Source organism: Schistocerca nitens, chromosome 7 (assembly GCF_023898315.1).
Source record: "Schistocerca nitens isolate TAMUIC-IGC-003100 chromosome 7, iqSchNite1.1, whole genome shotgun sequence".
NCBI lineage: Eukaryota > Metazoa > Arthropoda > Insecta > Orthoptera > Acrididae > Schistocerca > Schistocerca nitens.
Window position 1 is genome coordinate 437,741,416 of NC_064620.1, and position 19,843 is coordinate 437,761,258.

The window sequence follows — 19,843 nt, forward strand, 5'->3', positions numbered from 1 at the left end:
GCACTGTCCCACTCATGCCACAATACTTGAGCTTGTCTAGCAGAATTTCATGATTTACACAATCAAAAGCCTTTGAGAGATCACAAAAGATCCCAATGGGTGGTGTTCGGTTATTCAGATCATTCAAAATTTTACTGGTGAAAGCATATATGGCATTTTCTGTTGAAAAACCTTTCTGAAAACCAAACTGACATTTTGTTAGTACTTCATTTTTACAGATATGTGAAGCTACTCTTGAATACATTACTTTCTCAAAAATTTTGGATAAAGCTGTTAGAAGGGAGATTGGACGGTAATTGTTGACATCAGATCTATCCCCCTTTTTATGCAAAGGTATAACAATAGCATATTTCAGTCTATCAGGGAAAATGCCCTGTTCCAGAGAGCTATTACACAGGTGGCTGAGAATCTTACTTATCTGTTGAGAACAAGCTTTTAGTATTTTGCTGGAAATGCCATCAATTCCATGTGAGTTTTTGCTTTTAAGCAAGTTTATTATTTTCCTAATTTCAAAGGGAGAAGTGGGTGAGATTTCAATTGTATCAAATTGCATAGGTATGGCCTCTTCCATTAACAGCCTAGCATCTTCTAATGAACACCTGGATCCTACTATATCCACAACATTTAGAAAATGATTATTAAAAATATTTTCAACTTCTGACTTTTTGTTCGTAAAGTTTTCATTCAATTTGATGGTAATACTGTCTTCCTCTGCTCTTGGTTGACCTGTTTCTCTTTTAATAATATTCCAAATTGTTTTAATTTTATTATCAGAGTTGCTGATTTCAGACATGATACACATACTCCTGGATTTTTTAATAACTTTTCTTAATATAACACAGTAGTTTTTATAATTTTTGATAGTTTCTGGGTCACTACTCTTTCTTGCTGTCAGATACATTTCCCTTTTGCGGTTACAAGATATTTTTATACCCTTAGTAAGCCATGGTTTCTTACAAGGTTTCTTATGAGTATATTTAACTATTTTCTTGGGGAAGCAGTTTTCAAATGCATTTACAAAAATGTCATGAAATAAATTATATTTTAAATTGGCATCAGGTTCACGGTACACCTCATCCCAGTCTAACTGCTGTAGGCTTTCCCTGAAATTTGCAATTGTTAAATCGTTGACTGAACGTACCACTTTGGAGGACTGTTTAGTATTGCTGAATGGAGCTATGTCATATATTGTAACTAGCTGTGCACCATGATCAGAAAGACCATTTTCAACAGGCTGAGCATTTATCTGGTTAAACTTATCTTGGTCTATAAAGAAGTTATCTATCAGTGAGCTGCTATCCTTTACCACCCGAGTAGGAAAATCAATAACGGGTGTCAAATTGAAAGAACCGAGTAATACTTCAAGGTCATTTTTCCTATTACCCTCTTTCAGAGAATCTACATTGAAGTCCCCACAAATAATAATTTGCTTCCCCCTGTCTGACAGATAGCACAACAAGGAGTCCAAATTTTTCAGAAATAGATGAAAATTTCCTGATGGGGACCTATATACAGTTACAATTATAAATGTGCCTTTATTTAATTTAAGCTCACAGGCACATGCTTCTATATGTTTCTCTACACAAAACTTTTTTGTTTCTATACTTTTTGCACAATGATAACTTTTGACATATATGGCAACTCCTCCTTTCTCCATATTTTCTCTCATTACATGTGCAGAGAGCTTATATCCACTTACATTTACCTTATCCATATCAGTAACAATGTGATGCTCAGACAGGCATAGTATATCTATTTCATTCTCAGCTTCTAAATCTTCTAAACAAACCAGAAGCTTATCTACTTTATTCTTTAAACTCCCAATATTTTGATGAAATATACTTACATTATTTTTAATTATACCTTTATGAGAACCTTTCCTTATTCTAACATTTGCAGTACTCTCCTGTCTGAGTTTCTCATTGTGCTTAGGCCTAGTTCCTATACCAGTGGTCACACGGTGTTCAGAGAGGCAGATTATGTCAACTGGGTTGGGTGACTTTAATTCATCAATGCAATTACCTAGGACTGAGCTACAACTTGGTGGAAATAAAATTTCTGGTGATTGGTGAAAATTTATAATTGATAGCTGTGATTGGTGATCCAATGTGCTAGAATTGTGCTGTTTAATTTCTTTCCTAAACTGAAGATTTGTTTCAATCCTGACCTCTCGTAGAACTTAACATCTTTCTGTCTTACCTATCCTAAAAAATGTGCTGCTCCAACACCTGTAACCACTGGTATTTTACCATTCATGGCAGTGCCTCCCCCCCTTAAATTTCCTGCTATTACCCCAGCCAGTTTCCCCTTCCCTTTCCTGTTGAGATGTAGGCCGTGCCTGGTATAGTCCCACCTACTGAGATAATCAACAGGAACCACACCAATATGAGCCCCCGCACCCGACCCAAGCAGCCGTTCCAACTCCAAATTAACTCTCCCAACAGAAGAGTCCAAATGAGGCCGGTCATGACGTCTCAGGACAGATACAGTAAACACACTCAAAAGAATGTAGGTTGCCGTAGTTATTCTGTTATCAAGAGGTTTGCACACGATAGAGTAACACAGCTAGCTACATCAAGCCTGTCTTAGGACTGAAGACCACAGCAATACAAAACAGAATATTCTGAATTATGTAGAACTATTCGTTAACGTCGTAGAGAGAATGGGAGAGAGGGAATAAATAGCGAACTCTGAACACTGGAACTGAATAAAATCCAAACTTGTGTTTGACAGACACCTTGTATCATAAGTGAAGATGACGGACGGCACTGCAACAAACAAGAGAGGAAATCGTATCAGCATACCAAGACCTTTTTTTCTAGTTTGTATAGTTAAAGGGATTAATAAGAAGAACGGATAAATAATAAAATTAAATGCCAAGGTTTACAGAATCACGAGGAATGTGCAAAGGAAAGGCGTCGGAAGATGATGAACTTGCAAAGCTAAATCCATAATGTCTAGGAAGAAGTGAAGTCCCCAAATCTGAAACAAGAGTATAATTATTTCCACTCACAAAGGAAACGAGACAGCAAGACAAAAACAAAGATTTGACAGCCTCCTGTCCCTAACGTGTACAAACTGCGTCGAATAAACAGTAGAATTTAAACGGGCAACGTAACACCTTTATTTTACAAGGGGATCAACTATGGAACGAAGCAATCAGTATGAAGTAAAGATTTGCAGTTCACTGATTTTGAGAAAGCCTTTAACACAGTTTCAACAAAATCTGTGTTGACACCTCTACAAAATCAATACATCTATCGAATGTATAGAATGATGTACAGAATGATTTAATATTTTGCGAGAATATTACCAGAGCAACTAACCGTAGAGTAGGGTATTGTAATACATCATTTGTTTTAATTTATATACAATCCCAGTCAGAATATATTCACTGGATCTGATTGGATCTTTAGTTATTGCAGTAGTAAAATCAACGATATGAAACTAGATTATAAACATCAAAACGCTCCGAATAATGTCATTTCATGTCAGCAGCGCCGGCAAACACTCACGACAAAACAGAGTGATACGACACTCTTTTTTTTCTGTGCTCTGCGGGAAAAGATGTTGAACTATCACTGTCAAAGAATTTTCTGTGCTACAGTAAGGTGCGCAGATGTCTCGACACGATTCAAGTGCATGAATTCAACTGCAAACCGTTTTGTGACTCAAGAAGGTGGAAGGGTCTTCCCAGTTCCATCGGGCGGAAAAATTTCATCTTGTCGTAGCTGCAAAAACGTTTCATTTACTTTTAAGGGACCTTTTCTTCTTGTTGATGAGATGTGGGTAGAAGGTTTTGTAACAGTGTTTCGTATTTCACTCTTTGCAGCTATAGTTCCTGAAAGAGAGACCTTCAAAGAGAATGCGAGGGCTATTCGAAAAGTAACGTCCGATTGGTCGCGAAATGGAACCGACAGTGAAAATCCAATGAACCTTCGCACAGATGTTTTGGGCCATGTCTCTATAATGCCCGTCGATCGAGTCACGTTGCTCTTTCCAGTTCTGAGCGGACAGTGAGCACATGCCTAGATAAATAGTGTCTCGCCAGGGATGAGGACCTGGTGAAAGATTTTGCACTCTGCAGGGTCAATGAATATGCTCTTGCAGCGTTTTCGACAGGAAGTGTTCGATCACGCAAAGTACAACCCGTAACTGGTTTCCTATGAATTTCATCTCTGCTCATGTTCCGCACAGAGAACAATCTGCAGATCAGTGCAGAGAATTGGCAGAAACCACAAGTTTCTACGATGGGTATTGGCAAGTTGATACAATGCGGGAAAAATGTTGGAGTGGCGACTATTTACAGAAGTAGCTGGAAACTGTAGCTAACAAATAAAACACATTTGATTTTCACAGAGATCCCTTTTCGCCACCGATCGGATCTTACTTTCCGAATAGCCGACGTATTTTCCGACCTTCGACATCGACTAACGTTTGGACACACATTTCTACTACAGCTGACTAACTCTGTCTCGGCATTAATCTTTCTGGTCATACATGAGTGTACTGCACGTTGGCCTTCCCCTTGTAGTCCGCTGGCAGCTTTCGCCTGGCACCCTCGTTTATAGCTGTCCCTTGTTTTCCCGTCCACAGCGGCCGGAGTGTAGAGAGGATGAGTGCGCTGCGCCCCGCCACGGCGGCGGCGGCGCTGCTGCTGGCGGTGGCGCTGGCTGTGCTGGTGGGGGCGGCGAGCGCAACGCAGGGGCGAGCGCTGCCCGCGGGGGCGGAGGCCAGCCTGCTGTCCGCGCTGGGGCTGCGCTCGCGGCCACGGCCCGACCGCTCCCGCGTCGTCGTGCCGCCCGCCATGCTCGAGCTCTGGCGGACGCGCTTCGAGGCTCAGCAGCAGCACGCCAAGCAACCCCGGCGCCACGTCGTTCCCGCGCACGGCGCCAATACCGTCCGCAGTTTTACGCACCGAGGTTAGTACCGAAATACCTGACATACGTACAGGAAGTTTCCGAGAAACGAAAACTGTGTATATCAAAGGCGACGTCCTGACTGACTGACCCAACATCACCCAGCACAAACTGCCAAGGATAGAAATTGGAAATTTGAGGAGAGTGTTGATCTTATGCTGTAGGCGTCGTTTAAGAATCAATTTTTCGAAATTCCATTCCTAAGGGGGTGAAATAGGGAATTAAAGGCTTTTTGAAAATATGTCATTATTAAGGCAATTTTGGGGCTAGGACTACGAACTAGTACTTAAAAAATGGAAAATCCAAGATGAAATAATGACAATACTATGAAAAGGATAGATTGCTATACACCATATAGCGGAGATGCTGAGTCGTAGTGAGGCACACCAAAAAGACTGTCAAACAAGTAAGCTTTCGGCACTCACGCACGCACTCACTCACTCACGTAAACGCTACTCACACACAAATGACCACAGTATCTGGCAGCCGAGGCCTGCACTAGTCATTTATGTTAGTTTAGTTACTAGACAGCGGTTGGCGCAGCGCCAAGAAGACAGAAAGATAAGAAAAGGATCGTGGGATTCAGTCTCTATGCAGAAATTTCTGTATTTTAAATTTTTACGTCACTTACACTACAAATAAACCAAAATAATCCTAATTATATTGATTTATTAATATTTTTATATAAGGCGTCGAAAGGAAATGCGAAGGAAAATCTGGTTCAAATGGCTCTGAGCACTATGGGACTCAACTTCTGAGATCATCAGTCATCAGCTGCTGTAGATGCAGTGCGATGCGATAGTCATGCACCGAAAACGATGCTCTTCCCTCCCGTTAGTGCCACGTGGCCATCCACAGGCTGGTCTTCTCGCGACTGTGCATTCCCGTGGTCACCGCTCCCAGCAGTCATGTACAGTCCCTACATTCTTGCAAAGCCTTCTGTAATATCGAAGAAGGAACACCCAGCTTCTCATAGCCCTACTACACGACCTCGTTCAAACACAGTGAGGTGTTGCCTTAAAGGCATTCTTCACTAACATCAACTCAACACGTCCAATCTCAAATGTAACTAATGCTCACGACTCCTACAACACGTATTTAAAGCAAACCTAATTTGCATCCTCATGGTGGCACTATTAGTGCCACTCTTCTGCGAATGGAGCAAAATCTGAATAAACTTCATCTTTCAGATGTAGAATTTTCTCTTTTTCTTTTTGGTTAGTGTAGTAAAATAGTGGCTGTAGTGGACAATTTCGCCTGGTCGCAGTGGATGGCACGAAAACAAACACCCACTACCTCTCGTAAAGAAGCAGACAACGAGGTACACTGCAAAGGCGGTTTTTTGTGGCTGTAAGTGGCTTGGTTTGGATTATTTGGTGTATAAAATTGCTATAAACACGGAAGGAAGATTTTAGTTTAACCTCCTGTCGATAATGAGGTCTTCAGAGACGGGACAAACGCAGAGATGTTAACGACTCGTGTGCCCCGGCCAGGCAACTTCAGCCGCCTTCCCGCCTTTGTGTACTGCGGGCCACTCTGACAACGCAGGCGCAGAGACACACAGTGTTCGGGTGAAAAACTGAACCCGAATCAATTTGTCAGTCCAGGGGCATTCAGCATTCAAGCGCGACGGGTGAATTTCCATTCCTTTCTTCCTTCTGGTAAAACCAGAACAGCTGTTTACACATAAAAGATTTATTGCTTCATAACCATTCATAACATGATGACACTTGACATCAACTTGGTGAAATGCGATACGTAAGCGTTGAAAGTTGCATGTATGTAACTAAACTGCGCGTCTGTGTGCAACGAGTAGGATTTGGCTGTGTAAGCGATGCCTGCAGAAAACCAGTTGCTGTAATACACACAGTGGCCCCGGAATGTTTATGATCAAAATTAAACAAAGGATCGAAAATAGTAAACGGTGTAGGCAAATAACAGCTCGCACAGACGCCTGAACAACGCACAATCCGTAAATGGAACAATAATAACACTCAGTATATGGTGCAGTAAGAATATTATCGTCTGCTATGTAATAATGCGCAGGACATAGATATACGTAAGGGACTATCCGTCCGAAGACCGTACAGTCCAGAATCGGTATCCCAATCACGCAAAATCTCCGTGATCATTGAGGCAATTATCATACCGACACATCTGGTTTAGCAGAACACTGTCCTGCTGCGTGAAGAAGTCCGTTAATGCCTGCTGCGCATCCTCGCCCGACTGGAATCGTCGATCGTTCAAGGGCCTTTTTAAAGGCCCGAAGGCGTGATAATCGCATGGGGAGATATCAGGACTACAGGGTGGATGCTGTATTGTCTTCCGCTTGAGTCGGCGAAACGACATTGCGATATGACGACGTGGATTATCGTCGATCAGCAGCATTCCAAAACGGTGATTTTCGACAGACCTGGTGCCCCACACTAATTCTTCATTCTCCGATGCAATGCCTACCAGTGTTTGTCCTTCGGCATCCACGAAAAGAATAACAGCACGCTGACCCTGTTTTGACGCATTTGCTAATAATGTCGCCGTAGGTCATTTCCGCATTTATCGAGAGCACGTCGGAAAGAGACACTGCCATGCTAATCCCTTGCCTACGTGCTGGGCCCTACCAGCATCGGAGTCACGCTAGGTTGCGTATATACTGCAGAAACGCCCTCAAACAAACTGTTTGATTGTCGCTCATGGTAGAATGAATTAAATGTATTCGCAGTTGCGAATACGATTAGACTTCAGCTGCACAATGGGTGGCACTAAAAATTTGTGCCAGACCGGGACTCGATCATGAATTTCCTGCTTATCGGTCTTGGAGGCGTGCTCGGATAACCGAAGTGGTTAATGCGCTCCCAATAAGCGGGCGAACCGGGCTAGAGTCCCAGTCCAGCAAAGATATTCGTTATCACACCATAGTGAAAATCCGATGATGTTTTGCACAGGTGTGTTGGGCAATGTCTCTAATATGCCCATCGATCGCGTTACGTCGTTCATTTTAGTTCTGAACGCACAGGTAGCACATAAAGATACCTAGAACAATAGTGTCCCCCGCCAAGTACGAGGGCCTGGTGAGAAATCTCGCCTGAAGCTATGCAGCCAACATTACATAACTGTCGTTCGTTTTCTTCTTCAAGACAATTCTCAGCCGCATTCTGAAGGGGCAATGAATATGCCAGCGTAGAGAATTGGCGGAAAGCACTGGCGGCTGCCTTCTATAACGAGGGTATTGGAAAATTGGTACAACGCTACGACAAACGTCTAAGTCGGATCGGCGACTATGAAGATAAGTAGCTGGAAGTTGTAGCTAACTGTTGCAAATAAAACAGTTTTGACTTTCACTGTGGTTTCCATTTCGCGACCTATCGTTCCTTACTTTCCGAAAAGCCCTCGTACCTTGCGGGGTATAATTAGTCTTTTGCCGCCCAGTGAGTCTTAAGTACATAGCGAAAGATTTCGCATCTTTGAACTGATGCTTATTGAACCTTCTGCACATCACAGTAAATGTATCCTCTTCCTTTGTGCACCGTGGAAGATAAAAATTTTTTTAGTAGTAGATATTTGTTGCTTTTTCTTTGAGCAGAGTACGTGCTGTATTGATTACATTTGACAAGTTAAAGATTTGTGCCAAATTGAAGCATGGGCCTAATACTTTTCTGGACAGTGGGCCAGTATTGTTTTGTGCTAACACTTAAGCTCCACGAGATTATGACTTAGTAACAAAGCACCAGCTACTAGCGTCCCTCAAACTCAATGAAGTCTTCCGGATGTTTGCGCTAACCAATTCAGGTAATACAAAACACTCAGATGATGTCTTCAGCACTTCGTCACAGTCTGAAGGTTCGCTGTACCATCTGTCTTAGTTCTTTCGATTCAGCATTTAGCTATTATAGGTTGACTTCATTGAGTATGAGGGACGCTAATAGCTGGTGCTTTGTTACTGCGTCGTAATAAAGTAGTTTCCCGGCAGCTCTTTAGTGAACAGCTTTTGCCATCACTGATTGGTACCAGGTAAAGGAAGCACTGTACACTAAAGGATTCGGCTTCGTATTATACGGTTCCACCAATCACAACTTTCTGTTGGCCAAAATTTCAAGATTACTGTCCAGTACTTGAGATTCTTCACATACAGGTTTGGGATGGGAGATTGTCTTAAGGACGAATTTACGTTACATCTCAGCCATTGTGGCGTCCCACGACTGACCATACCTCCACAACTTTAAATATTTCAGCTTAGTTTGATGTACACGAGGATGAATTAAGATGTATTTTCTGACAGCTACAACCAGAACTCATTAATGTTGTGTCGTTGGGGTCTGATTTGGGAGCTTCTCCAGGATTTATCAAGAAAACGCGACGATTTGTTTGCGAGGAATAATATAAAATTCTTCTTACTAGCGCTTACAGCTAGTTGTCCGCAGTCGAAAGGAGGATGAGTGCTGTTACAGATGCCAAAGCGAAATAACCGGAAGAGTGGATTAAAATACTAGAAGTTGCCGTAACAATAGTTAAAAGTTAGGTCAGCTCGTAAAGAAATACTGGTTACATACAATATTTGTTATGACTCATATGATGTTTTCACTTTGTTCTCTTGATGCTTATTTTAGGGAGTGTCTGTATATTTTTATCCTTGTATAAAACGAGCCTCTCTTTAGAACTGATCTAACGTGTACTTAAACTTCGTTTTTACTCTTCTCGTTTGGAATTTGTGGATTAGATTTGGAATTATGGATATAAGCTGCTCGGACCTATGCGCTACCATGTGGATGTAGACAACTATATTTATGTGAGAGTTTTGTACATAATTTAGGTCGGCAACTTTTGATTTGACGAATTACATTGCAATAAAAAGTTGCATAACTGACTGAGATCGCGCCTACGCAATTTACCACGTTAAATTTCATTTTTCCCGTTTGTATTGCAGAATCTGATGCGGACGCAGAGTTCGAGGGGCATCATCGCTTCCGTCTTCACTTCGACGTGAAGAGTATTCCCGAGTCCGAGCTGCTGCAGGCAGCCGAGCTGCGGCTGGCGCGCGACGCCATCGAGACCGGCCGCGGCCGCCGGCGCTTGCGCGTGCTGGTGCACGATGTGGTGCGCCGCGGCACCCGAGATGTGCCCCTCACGCGCCTCGTCGACTCGCGCGTGGTCGGCACCGGCTCCAACGAATCGCTGGCGCTCGACGTGCTGCCGGCGGTGCGCAGGTGGCGCGAGGATCCGCGCCACAACCACGGCTTGCTGGTGGAGGTGCTGGCTGCGGACCAGTACGCAAAGCAGCAACCGACGACACCGGTACCTCATCACGTGCGGCTGCGTCGTGCCGCCGATGAGGACGACTCCCGGTGGCTGCAACGGCAGCCTGTATTGCTCGCTTACACCGACGACAAGCGCGGACCTCAGAGACGTTCCAAGCGCAACGGCGCGCCCCCCAGCCGCAAATCGAAGCGGAAGGACCAGCGTTCGACATGTCGCCGTCACCCGCTCTACGTGGATTTCCGCGAAGTCGGTTGGGACGACTGGATTGTAGCGCCGCCAGGCTACGAAGCGTGGTATTGTCACGGTGACTGTCCGTTCCCACTGTCAGCACACATGAACTCTACGAACCATGCTGTCGTACAGACTTTGATGAATTCGATGAACCCTGGCCTCGTGCCGAAAGCGTGCTGTGTACCGACGCAGCTCACGTCCATCTCTATGCTCTATTTAGACGAAGAGTCCAAAGTGGTGCTTAAGAACTACCACGAGATGGCAGTGGTTGGGTGTGGCTGTCGGTAGGACGTGCGTGTCTCCGTTTTAATCCCTGGACCGTGGTGCATTTCATTCCCCATTCCCCACATTCGCAGGCTGTGCCATTTTGTAATGTTAGATGTAGTTTGACTGTCAATTGTGCCTCGACAAACTCGCTGTGTTATGACGAAAGAATATTCAAACGATACTGCCTAGACAGTGAACAGATGAACTGACCCTGAAGTCGTCCGAGAAATGACAATATTGACAAATGCAGTGAGGTACCTGTTGTGCTGCAAAGCATTTGACTGATTAGTACGCTAGAACATTGCGTCGAATAAATACAGCACTAGGGAGGCAATATAATCATTTTTCAGTTAGTCTGGTGTGTGTTTTACAGGGTAAAAGCGACATTAAACTGATATTATGAAAGAACAAATAGTGCCTTCTAACTTCACTCATAGACTACATGTGCAATAAAAGTACACAATATATATAAAAATATTAAATCATGTGTCAGTACCTGACAAAGTCTGGGGTAATTTATTATTTAATACAAAACTGTACTATAAACTTTTATTTTGTAGTGTCTTACCACTACTGCATTCAGTCAGGAAATGAATCACAAATGCTCAAAAAAATTATTTGTATTCTTGACATTTCTGTACAGCCAAACTTTTAAAAGCATGAAGCATGTATTACCTCTTTCTATAGTGGTCATAAACAAATGTACAATTACAATAATATCAATTGGCATTTCTTCAAAATTCCTATGTTACTGATATTGATAAATTATTTGTTTCACCATGTTGCATTACTTTTGTGTCTGACAGACTTAAGGAAACCACAGTTAAATTATAGTGTTCTCCTTTCTCATACACCTACCCCTTCAAAACGGCCTCTTGTAGCAACCTGGCACTGTAGATAATGTCCGCAGCAGTTCTGTACATTGCTATAAGTTATCACATCATGAAGCAAATTCTTTGTAGACATTTGCTGATTTACTTCAACACTCTGCTCGTAATAAGCAGACTCAAATTTGCTGCTTTTGTTCTGTGATTCTGTATGGAAAAAAAGCCAACCCTACAATTAAAAGATCGTTGTCCTAATACATTGCTCATTAACATTGGCACCCTTTTTACTCAAATACAAAAATCTCAAATGAGACTGGAGTATTACATCAAGCACAATTTCAGTTTTTGTAATTTCTGAAATGAAGAACATTAATCCTTCTGAAACTCTTCTTTTTTTATTACTGTGATTCAATACAACATTACAGTTGTTTCTTGCAATTTTGCTTGAAAAGTCTTCTACCTTTCCCAACTTCCAGCTCTGAATTCCTTTCTGACAGAGATCCTTCCAACTCCCTCTTCACACTCTGTTTGGGCATCCTCTTCTTTTATTAGATGAAATATTCTATAATCTCCTTAGGCCATCTGTTCTCACCCAAATGGCATGCACAAGCATGTACACACACACACACACACACACACACACACACACACACACACACACACACACACACACACACTAGTAATTGTTTTACTTCAACTGTATCCACTGTAGTGGTGCCAGCTTCATACTCTTACAGAAGTCTATTTTTAATTATATCCTACAGTGTTAACCTGCAGCAACACCTCCAAAATCTTATTTCCATTGACAGTAAGTTCCTCGTAATTCTAAGTAAATAAATTCCAATCAGATTTGTTCTATTCTACATGTTAATCATGTGCTATTATGCTATTCAAAAGATTTCCAAATCTAAATGGCTACTTTGGTATCTCAAGCAGTCTGTTTTTTGTTATAAGAGTTATCTAAATAGCAATAACATGTGTTTTTTTACTATACTAGATAAAAATCCATTTGCGTTTGTGATAACACTGATAATTCCTCATTTATTACAAAATATATCCTGTACCAACATTCTTGTAATGTTTTAATAATGCTGGTCTTTACTCAAGATAAAATCTACATTTTAAATAATTACAAGTAATTTAAGTAACATTTACAGTCAAAATGCAGCTTCTCAGATTGTAACATTTTTCATGAATAAACCTATCCACTTATCCGAGAAATGCAATGTTATAACAGATGCTGGGAAATTCTCACTTGTATGAAGTGCAGAAAGTATTAAACTTGTATAAACAGCATAATTAAATTCTTTGTTTCTGAGCATAACCCAGAGGATATTCTCTTAAGAGTTCTAAAATATACCTAATTATATTGAGCACTGTAAAAGGAATCTGTACCTGGATAAGGAAATCATATTTATTTTCAATGTGTATATTGTACAACAAAAAATTTTATGCCAATGCATGTAACTGAAAAAGTTATATCATTTGTAAGTATTAAAATTATGGATATAAAAGTGTGAATATAGTCATTGTAAATGTTTGTAAATATCGAAGTGTACATAGGAAAAGACATTTATAAAATATTTCTATAAATAAATGTATTTTTATGATTTTTATCTTACATGGTCTTTTATGAAGGAACAGTTACTTTTAAGAGGAGGTTCATACAATTATACATATTACATACCAGGTGCTATAACTTTTGCAGTAAATATTGCTTTCCATAAAATTCTGAAGTGACAGGCTGTTTCTCCAGAAATGTTTGATCAATGATGATAAGTACAGTCAACCATCACTTCAATAAAGAAACCACACATCCCTGAAATTTTACATTCCAAATGACATAGAACTGTATTGATCGTCCTAAAAACAGAAAATGGAGAAGTTTTACTTTTAATTAGATGATTATAGCAAGCTGTTTCAGGATTTTACACCATAAATTACAGTCGACATAATTTAATACATAGACATGTGAATATGCAGTAATCTATGCTACAGCAGCTAAAGAAGTTATGAGAAACAGTCACAGAGAAAGAAGTGAAAATGATAGTATGCCATTATTGTATTCAAATGCTTCACTTCAAAATTATTTTCTTTATCATTGTATTTTGGATTACTGAGCTGCAAGTTTTGGCACCATTTTTAATGACTGCATATAATTCTCATAGCATCAATGACAATGTCAGTAATGTGTGGAATGATCCTCAATGCAAGGCTTCAACAAATGAGCAAATACAAAACATTTCTCTGTGTATCACATAATTCCATTGATTCCCTATTCAAGGGATGAGTAATGCATATTCTACTTGTAATTTGAACTGGGATTCCCAGAATTACAAATAACTTGTTTATACAGTATGTTCACCTTATGCAAATTTCACTCTATCAGCAACATAATGTCACCTCAAATAGATCACTTTCGAATCCACTTAACACCAAGGTATCAAGCCATATGGACAAATGCATACTGATAATTCATTTGTGGTACACTATATGTATGTACACAGATAAACAGTTGTCAACCTGAAGATGGTTTTAATGAATGCATTAGATGTGGTGTCATCCTACCTTCATACTGAGAACCTACACGCAACTGTCAAATCCTACTGAAAAGGCAACTTGACAGTCATCATAGATATAAATTCTAGCTTTGTTGTGATTAGTTCGTAGAAGCCAAGATTTCTGCTATCCATTGAGTCATGGGTTGTGATTGTCAAGGAAGGCTAAATGTTCACAAACATCTCAACATAATGAACACACTTAAATGGCCATGCTATCACTAACTTAGCTCATGGGACAATCAATTAGCTCACAAAGCAGAATCTATAGTAACAGCTAAATGCTTAAGTACAGTGGTAACAGGCAACACTGTTTTCATGTGTCTGAATGATCAGAGAAGTCAGAGAGGACTTACACTCTCAAGGCATATCTTCAAAATGGTGATTGTAAGTTATTTATACCTTACAGTTGACCGGTGCACCATTTATTATATGAGATAAGAATTGACTAAAATAGCATTGGACAACAAATTTTCTAGTGAGGTTAGATATTCATAACAAAGGAAAGAGATCACTATGGTGTAATAGAGATTCCTTTCTAACTGCTTACCTTACTTTGGGTAGAAGTTACATGGTATGCTATGTAAGATGCCCTCCTGATTGTAATAATCAAGGTGAAACACCCTTTTTATTTTTATTGAAATGTTTTTCCACTGAGCAAGTTACTTAAGATTCCTTTGATAGGGAACGTAATTATGAAATTAATTAGTCACATGTACCAGTAAATTCATATTCCAAACATATCTGGAAGCAGTCAGATAACATAGCTTCCACAATACCTTTCATTGCTACAAATTAATCCAGTACTATTAGTATTCAACAGTGTATTTGACCTAGATGATGGACAAGTATATTTTATGGCAAATAAAGTATGGAGACAGGCTGGCCATCTCCTCCTCCCCCCACTCCATACATCTCTTTCCTGTCTATGTTCATCTCCTCCCCCACCCCCCACCCCCCACCCGCCCACCCATTGCGCTGTCCATCCTTCCCACTTTGAACTGTACAGGGATACAATTTTGTAAGTACATTCAGCAGATATGTGGATACTGTTTGCTAAATGTGTTGCGAATAGGTTAGTAGCAAAGTAGTAATAAATTTAAACGTCATGCATGATGCAGCAGTTTTCCGTGCATTTCAGTGTTTATGATGTCATCTGCCCTGAAGTATGTTACAGAGGTGATTCTTTCTCGCACAAAATTGTTGCCTGATAGTAAGGGATATGTGTATCAAGTTTGGTTGAAATTGTTCGAGTGGTTTAGGAGATTTACAACAAATGTCGTACACTATTGCAGCAACTATCTCGTTGTCAATCGACAGTCTAGAAAAACTAACAGAAATATGACCTGAATTCCTCATATCAATACAGTTGCCAATTGTTACGAGGGTCATTCTAAAAGTAAAGAACGTTTTGATCTGATCTGTCGAGCCGGGCATTTCTCCCCTAAACCACGACACCTTGTCATAGACCTTACTAATCGTTGTCGCCGTTACGATAAAAGCGAGTAGGAACAGTCGTTCACTTCTTATTTGTGTGATTTTAAAAGAGTGTAACTACATTAACAATCCCGTGTGAGGTTCATAGTGTAATGTGGTATCTTAATACAAAAAAAATGTCCGGTCTTTCGAAATTTACGCACAGGTGACCGAAGTTTATCGAAATGTTATGAATGACGAGCGGGTCGACCTTCAGCTGTGACTGACAAATTAAAATCAAGGGCCGTTGATGGAGTGAGCTTATGCTTTCCTGAAATTTCACAATGTCTTCCTCATCAATTCGATGGTGGTGATTTAGACTGCATAAAAGTATGTGCCTCCAAGGTTCCATGATTTTTGACAAATGAACGCAATAGCAAATGGGAGCTGCACTGACTTTTGTCAGCACAGTAAGGATTTCAAATTGCTCTTGAACCACACTTGCTGATGATGAGAGATGGGTCAGCAAAACAAAATAAAAATACCAAACAAATTCTGAGCACCAAAAACATTACGACCAGTGTTTTGGTTCGAAATGCCGCTTTCTCTTAGAGTTTATGCATTGTGAAGAGACCATAAATGTAACGACCCACTGTCAGCCCTTCACGGACTGTCTTTTTCCCAAACTGATGGAATTTTTGAGCGGAAAGCACTATGGAAATGTCAATGAACTGAAAGAGGACGTTAGTGACAGCTTCAACAACTTGATGGCAACTAGGTATGCAGAAAGCATAGGAACGATTGGAGAGCGCCACGAGAAATATTTAAATTTGAACAACGACTTCATAGAAAGACAGCTAACAATAAGCTATCAAAATTCTCTGTAAAGTAAGTTGTCTTTCACTATCTTGAGTAGAACTGTTTGGAGAAACAAACGTTCTTTGCTTTTAGGAAGATTCTCCTGCACACACACAACAAAAATATTTGGACACCCCTACGTAACGCGGAATTGAGCACTAAATGTCACCAGAGACTACGCTCCAATACAAAGGAGGCATACAGTATTGTGTTGTCAGTAGAGAGACAGTAACAGCGGAATGGGTCGGTCAGGGGGGGCTCTGGGACTGAGAACGTCGACGTACATACAGCATATCATTGAGCTTATAGGTTGCAAGTGCTGCTCTGAGATGAAAAGGTGGCACCTGAATAACAAATCCATCAGGGGTATTTCAAATCTTTTAAAGCCGCGCAAGTCGACTGTTAGTGATGCGTTTGTGAAGTGGAAATACCAAGTAACAGTCATGGCTAAACAAATACCAGGCACACCGTATGTCCTGAGGGACAGGGACTGGCAAGCATTGCAGACGGTGACTGAAAAAGTTCACATGAAATCAGAAGAAGGAATCACTCATGAATTTCAGAGTACTACGAGCAATACAGCTAGCACCATGAATAGACGTTAGGAGTTACAAACAGTGGTTTTCAGCGGTCGAGCAGCACCTCATAAGCCACATACATCCGTAATGAGTACCAAGCGGTACTTCATGTGGCGTGAGGAGCGACTTCACTGGATAGTGGATGACTGGAAACGCTTGATTTGCGGTGATGAATCACGCTGTACCCTGTGGAAAGATTTAGTTTTGACGAATGCCTGGAGAATGTTATCTGGCATCGTGTCTACGGTCAACAGTGAAGTATAGAGCAGGTGGTGTTATAGTATGATGGTGTTTTCCGCGGTTATGGTGTAATTCCTTTACTACACTTAAGAAAACGTAAATGCGGAAGATTATGAACTCATTTTACAGCATCGTTCTCTGGATACAGTACAGGAACAGTTGAGAAAAAATTGTTGTTTGTGTCAGCTTGACAATGCACACTGTCATAAATCAGCCTGCATGAGGCAATGGTTTGTGGATAATAACATTCATGAAACTGACTTCTCTGCCCATAGCCCCGATCTGAATTCAATGGAGCAAAATTCTTATCAGTCTCCCTAGAAACTAACTAGAATGATAAGACAGGGAATGAGAAGGTTCTCCACAGAATAGGCTAGGAAAGAGATATATGAAAAACACTGTCAGGAGGAACGGTCAGGATGATAGGAAATTTGTCATCAGGGAGTAACTTTCATGGTACTAGAGAGAGCTGTGGAGGTTAAAACTGTAGAGAAAGACTGAGACTAGAATGCATTCAGCAAATAATTGAGGTTGTAGGTTGCAAGAACTATTCTGAGATGAAAAGGTTGCCCATTCGTGGCGGGCCGCATCAAACCAGTCATAAGACTGATGACTCCAAAAAAGAAAAAAAGGTCTACTTCGTTCCAGACCCCAGGTTCAACATCATTACCTTCTTAAGTTTCCGTTCTTGTGAAGAATGGGGTGCCATTCCTCCACAGACATTCAGAAACTTTGTTGAAACTTTCCACACCATAGTGCAAGCCGCATAAAGGACAACAATAGACAGACGCTATATTAATGCTCACTAATAGGTGTCCAGATACTTTTAATCGAATAGTGCATTACTTCACTCAGAACTCATCATCAGGAAATCTATACATATTAATTAAAGTCCGCTGCCACTTTTTTTTTCCTGTCTGTATGTGAAGGCTAATCTCAGAAACGATTGTAGAGATTTTGGTGCAGAGTTCACGAATAGATTTGAAACGGCACTGTCAGTTCCATTTCATTAGATTTGTCACTTGGCGTTTCCGTGCATTATAGTATATGTGAGTCACATTGAGTTTCACACATTTAATTTCCCGAGGACATGCAGCTTTACATGCAGCTTTACTGTATGATTAAATGATGATAGCGTCCTCTTGGGTAAAATATTCCGGAGGTAAAATAGTCCCCCATTCGGATCTCCGGGCGGGGACGACTCAGGAGGACGTCGTTATCAGGAGAAAGAAAACTGGCATTCTACGGATCGGAGCGTGGAATGTCAGATCCCTTAATCGGGCAGGTAGGTTAGAAACTTTAAAAAGGGAAATGGATAGGTTAAAGTTAGATATAGTGGGAATTAGTGAAGTTCGGTGGCAGGAGGAACAAGACTTTTGGTCAGGTGATTACAGGGTTATAAATACAAAATCAAATAGGGGTAATGCAGGAGTAGGTTTAATAATGAATAAAAAAATAGGAGTGCGGGTTAGCTACTACAAACAGCATAGTGAACGCATTATTGTGGCCAAGATAGACACAAAGCCCATGCCTACTACAGTAGTACAAGTTTATATGCCAACTAGCTCTGCAGATGATGAAGAAATTGATGAAATGTACGACGAGATAAAAGAAATTATTCAGGTAGTGAAGGGAGACGAAAATTTAATAGTCATGGGTGACTGGAATTCGTCAGAAGGAAAAGGAAGAGAAGGAAACATAGTAGGTGAATATGGAATGGGACTAAGAAATGAAAGAGGAAGCCGCCTGACAGAATTTTGCGCAGAGCATAGCTTAATCAAAGCTAATACTTGGTTTAAGAATCATGAAAGAAAGTTGTATACATGGAAGAACCCTGGAGATACTAAATGGTATCAGAAAATAGATTATATAATGGTAAGACAGAGATTTAGGAACCAGGTTTTAAATTGTAATTTCCAGGGGCAGATGTGGATTCTGACCACAATCTATTGGTTATGAACTGCAGATTGAAACTGAAGAAACTGCAAAAAGATGGGAATTTAAGGAGATGGAACCTGGATAAACTGAAAGAACCAGAGGTTGTAGAGAGTTTCAGGGAGAGCGTAAGGGAACAATTGACAGGAATGGGGGAAAGAAATACAGTAGAAGAAGAATGGGTAGCTCTGAGGGATGAAGTAGTGAAGGCAGCAGATTATCAAGTAGGTAAAAAGACGAGGGCTAGTAGAAATCCTTGGGTAACAGAACAAATATTGAATTTAATTGACGAAAGGAGAAAATATAAAAAATGCAGTAAATGAAGCAGGCAAAAAGGAATACAAACGTCTCAAAAATGAGGTCGACAGGAAGTGCAAAATGTCTAAGCAGGGATGGCTAGAGGACAAATGTAAGGATCTAGAGGCTTATCTCACTAGGGGTAAGATAGATACTACCTACAGGAAAATTAGAGAGACCTTTCGAGAAAAGAGAGCCGCTTGTATGAATATCAAGAGCTCAGATGGCAACCCAGTTCTAAGCAAAGAAGGAAAGGCAGAAAGGTGGAAGGAGTATATAGAGGGTTTATACAAGGGCGATGTACTTGAGGACAATATTATGGAAATGGAAGAAGATGTAGATGAAGATGAAATGGGAGTTAAGATACTGCGTGAAGAGTTTGACAGGGCACTGAAACACCTGAGTCGAAACAAGGCCCCCGGAGTAGACAACATTCCATTGGAACTACTGACGGCCTTGGGAGA

The 19,843-nt window shown here is 40.8% G+C and overlaps 1 protein-coding gene across 1 annotated transcript in view; it reads left to right on the forward strand.

Moving 5' to 3' along the window:
• The window catches only part of LOC126195158 (protein decapentaplegic-like), a 46,627-nt gene extending 33,565 nt beyond the window's left edge, over positions 1 to 13,062 (forward strand). The window contains exons 2-3 of the mRNA XM_049933665.1: positions 4,597 to 4,922; positions 9,841 to 13,062. Coding sequence (XP_049789622.1) covers positions 4,616 to 4,922; positions 9,841 to 10,691 — 1,158 coding nt within the window. The 5' untranslated portion in view covers positions 4,597 to 4,615 and the 3' untranslated portion in view covers positions 10,692 to 13,062. The remainder of the gene's footprint in view (positions 1 to 4,596; positions 4,923 to 9,840) is intronic.
• Positions 13,063 to 19,843: the final 6,781 nt, after the last annotated feature.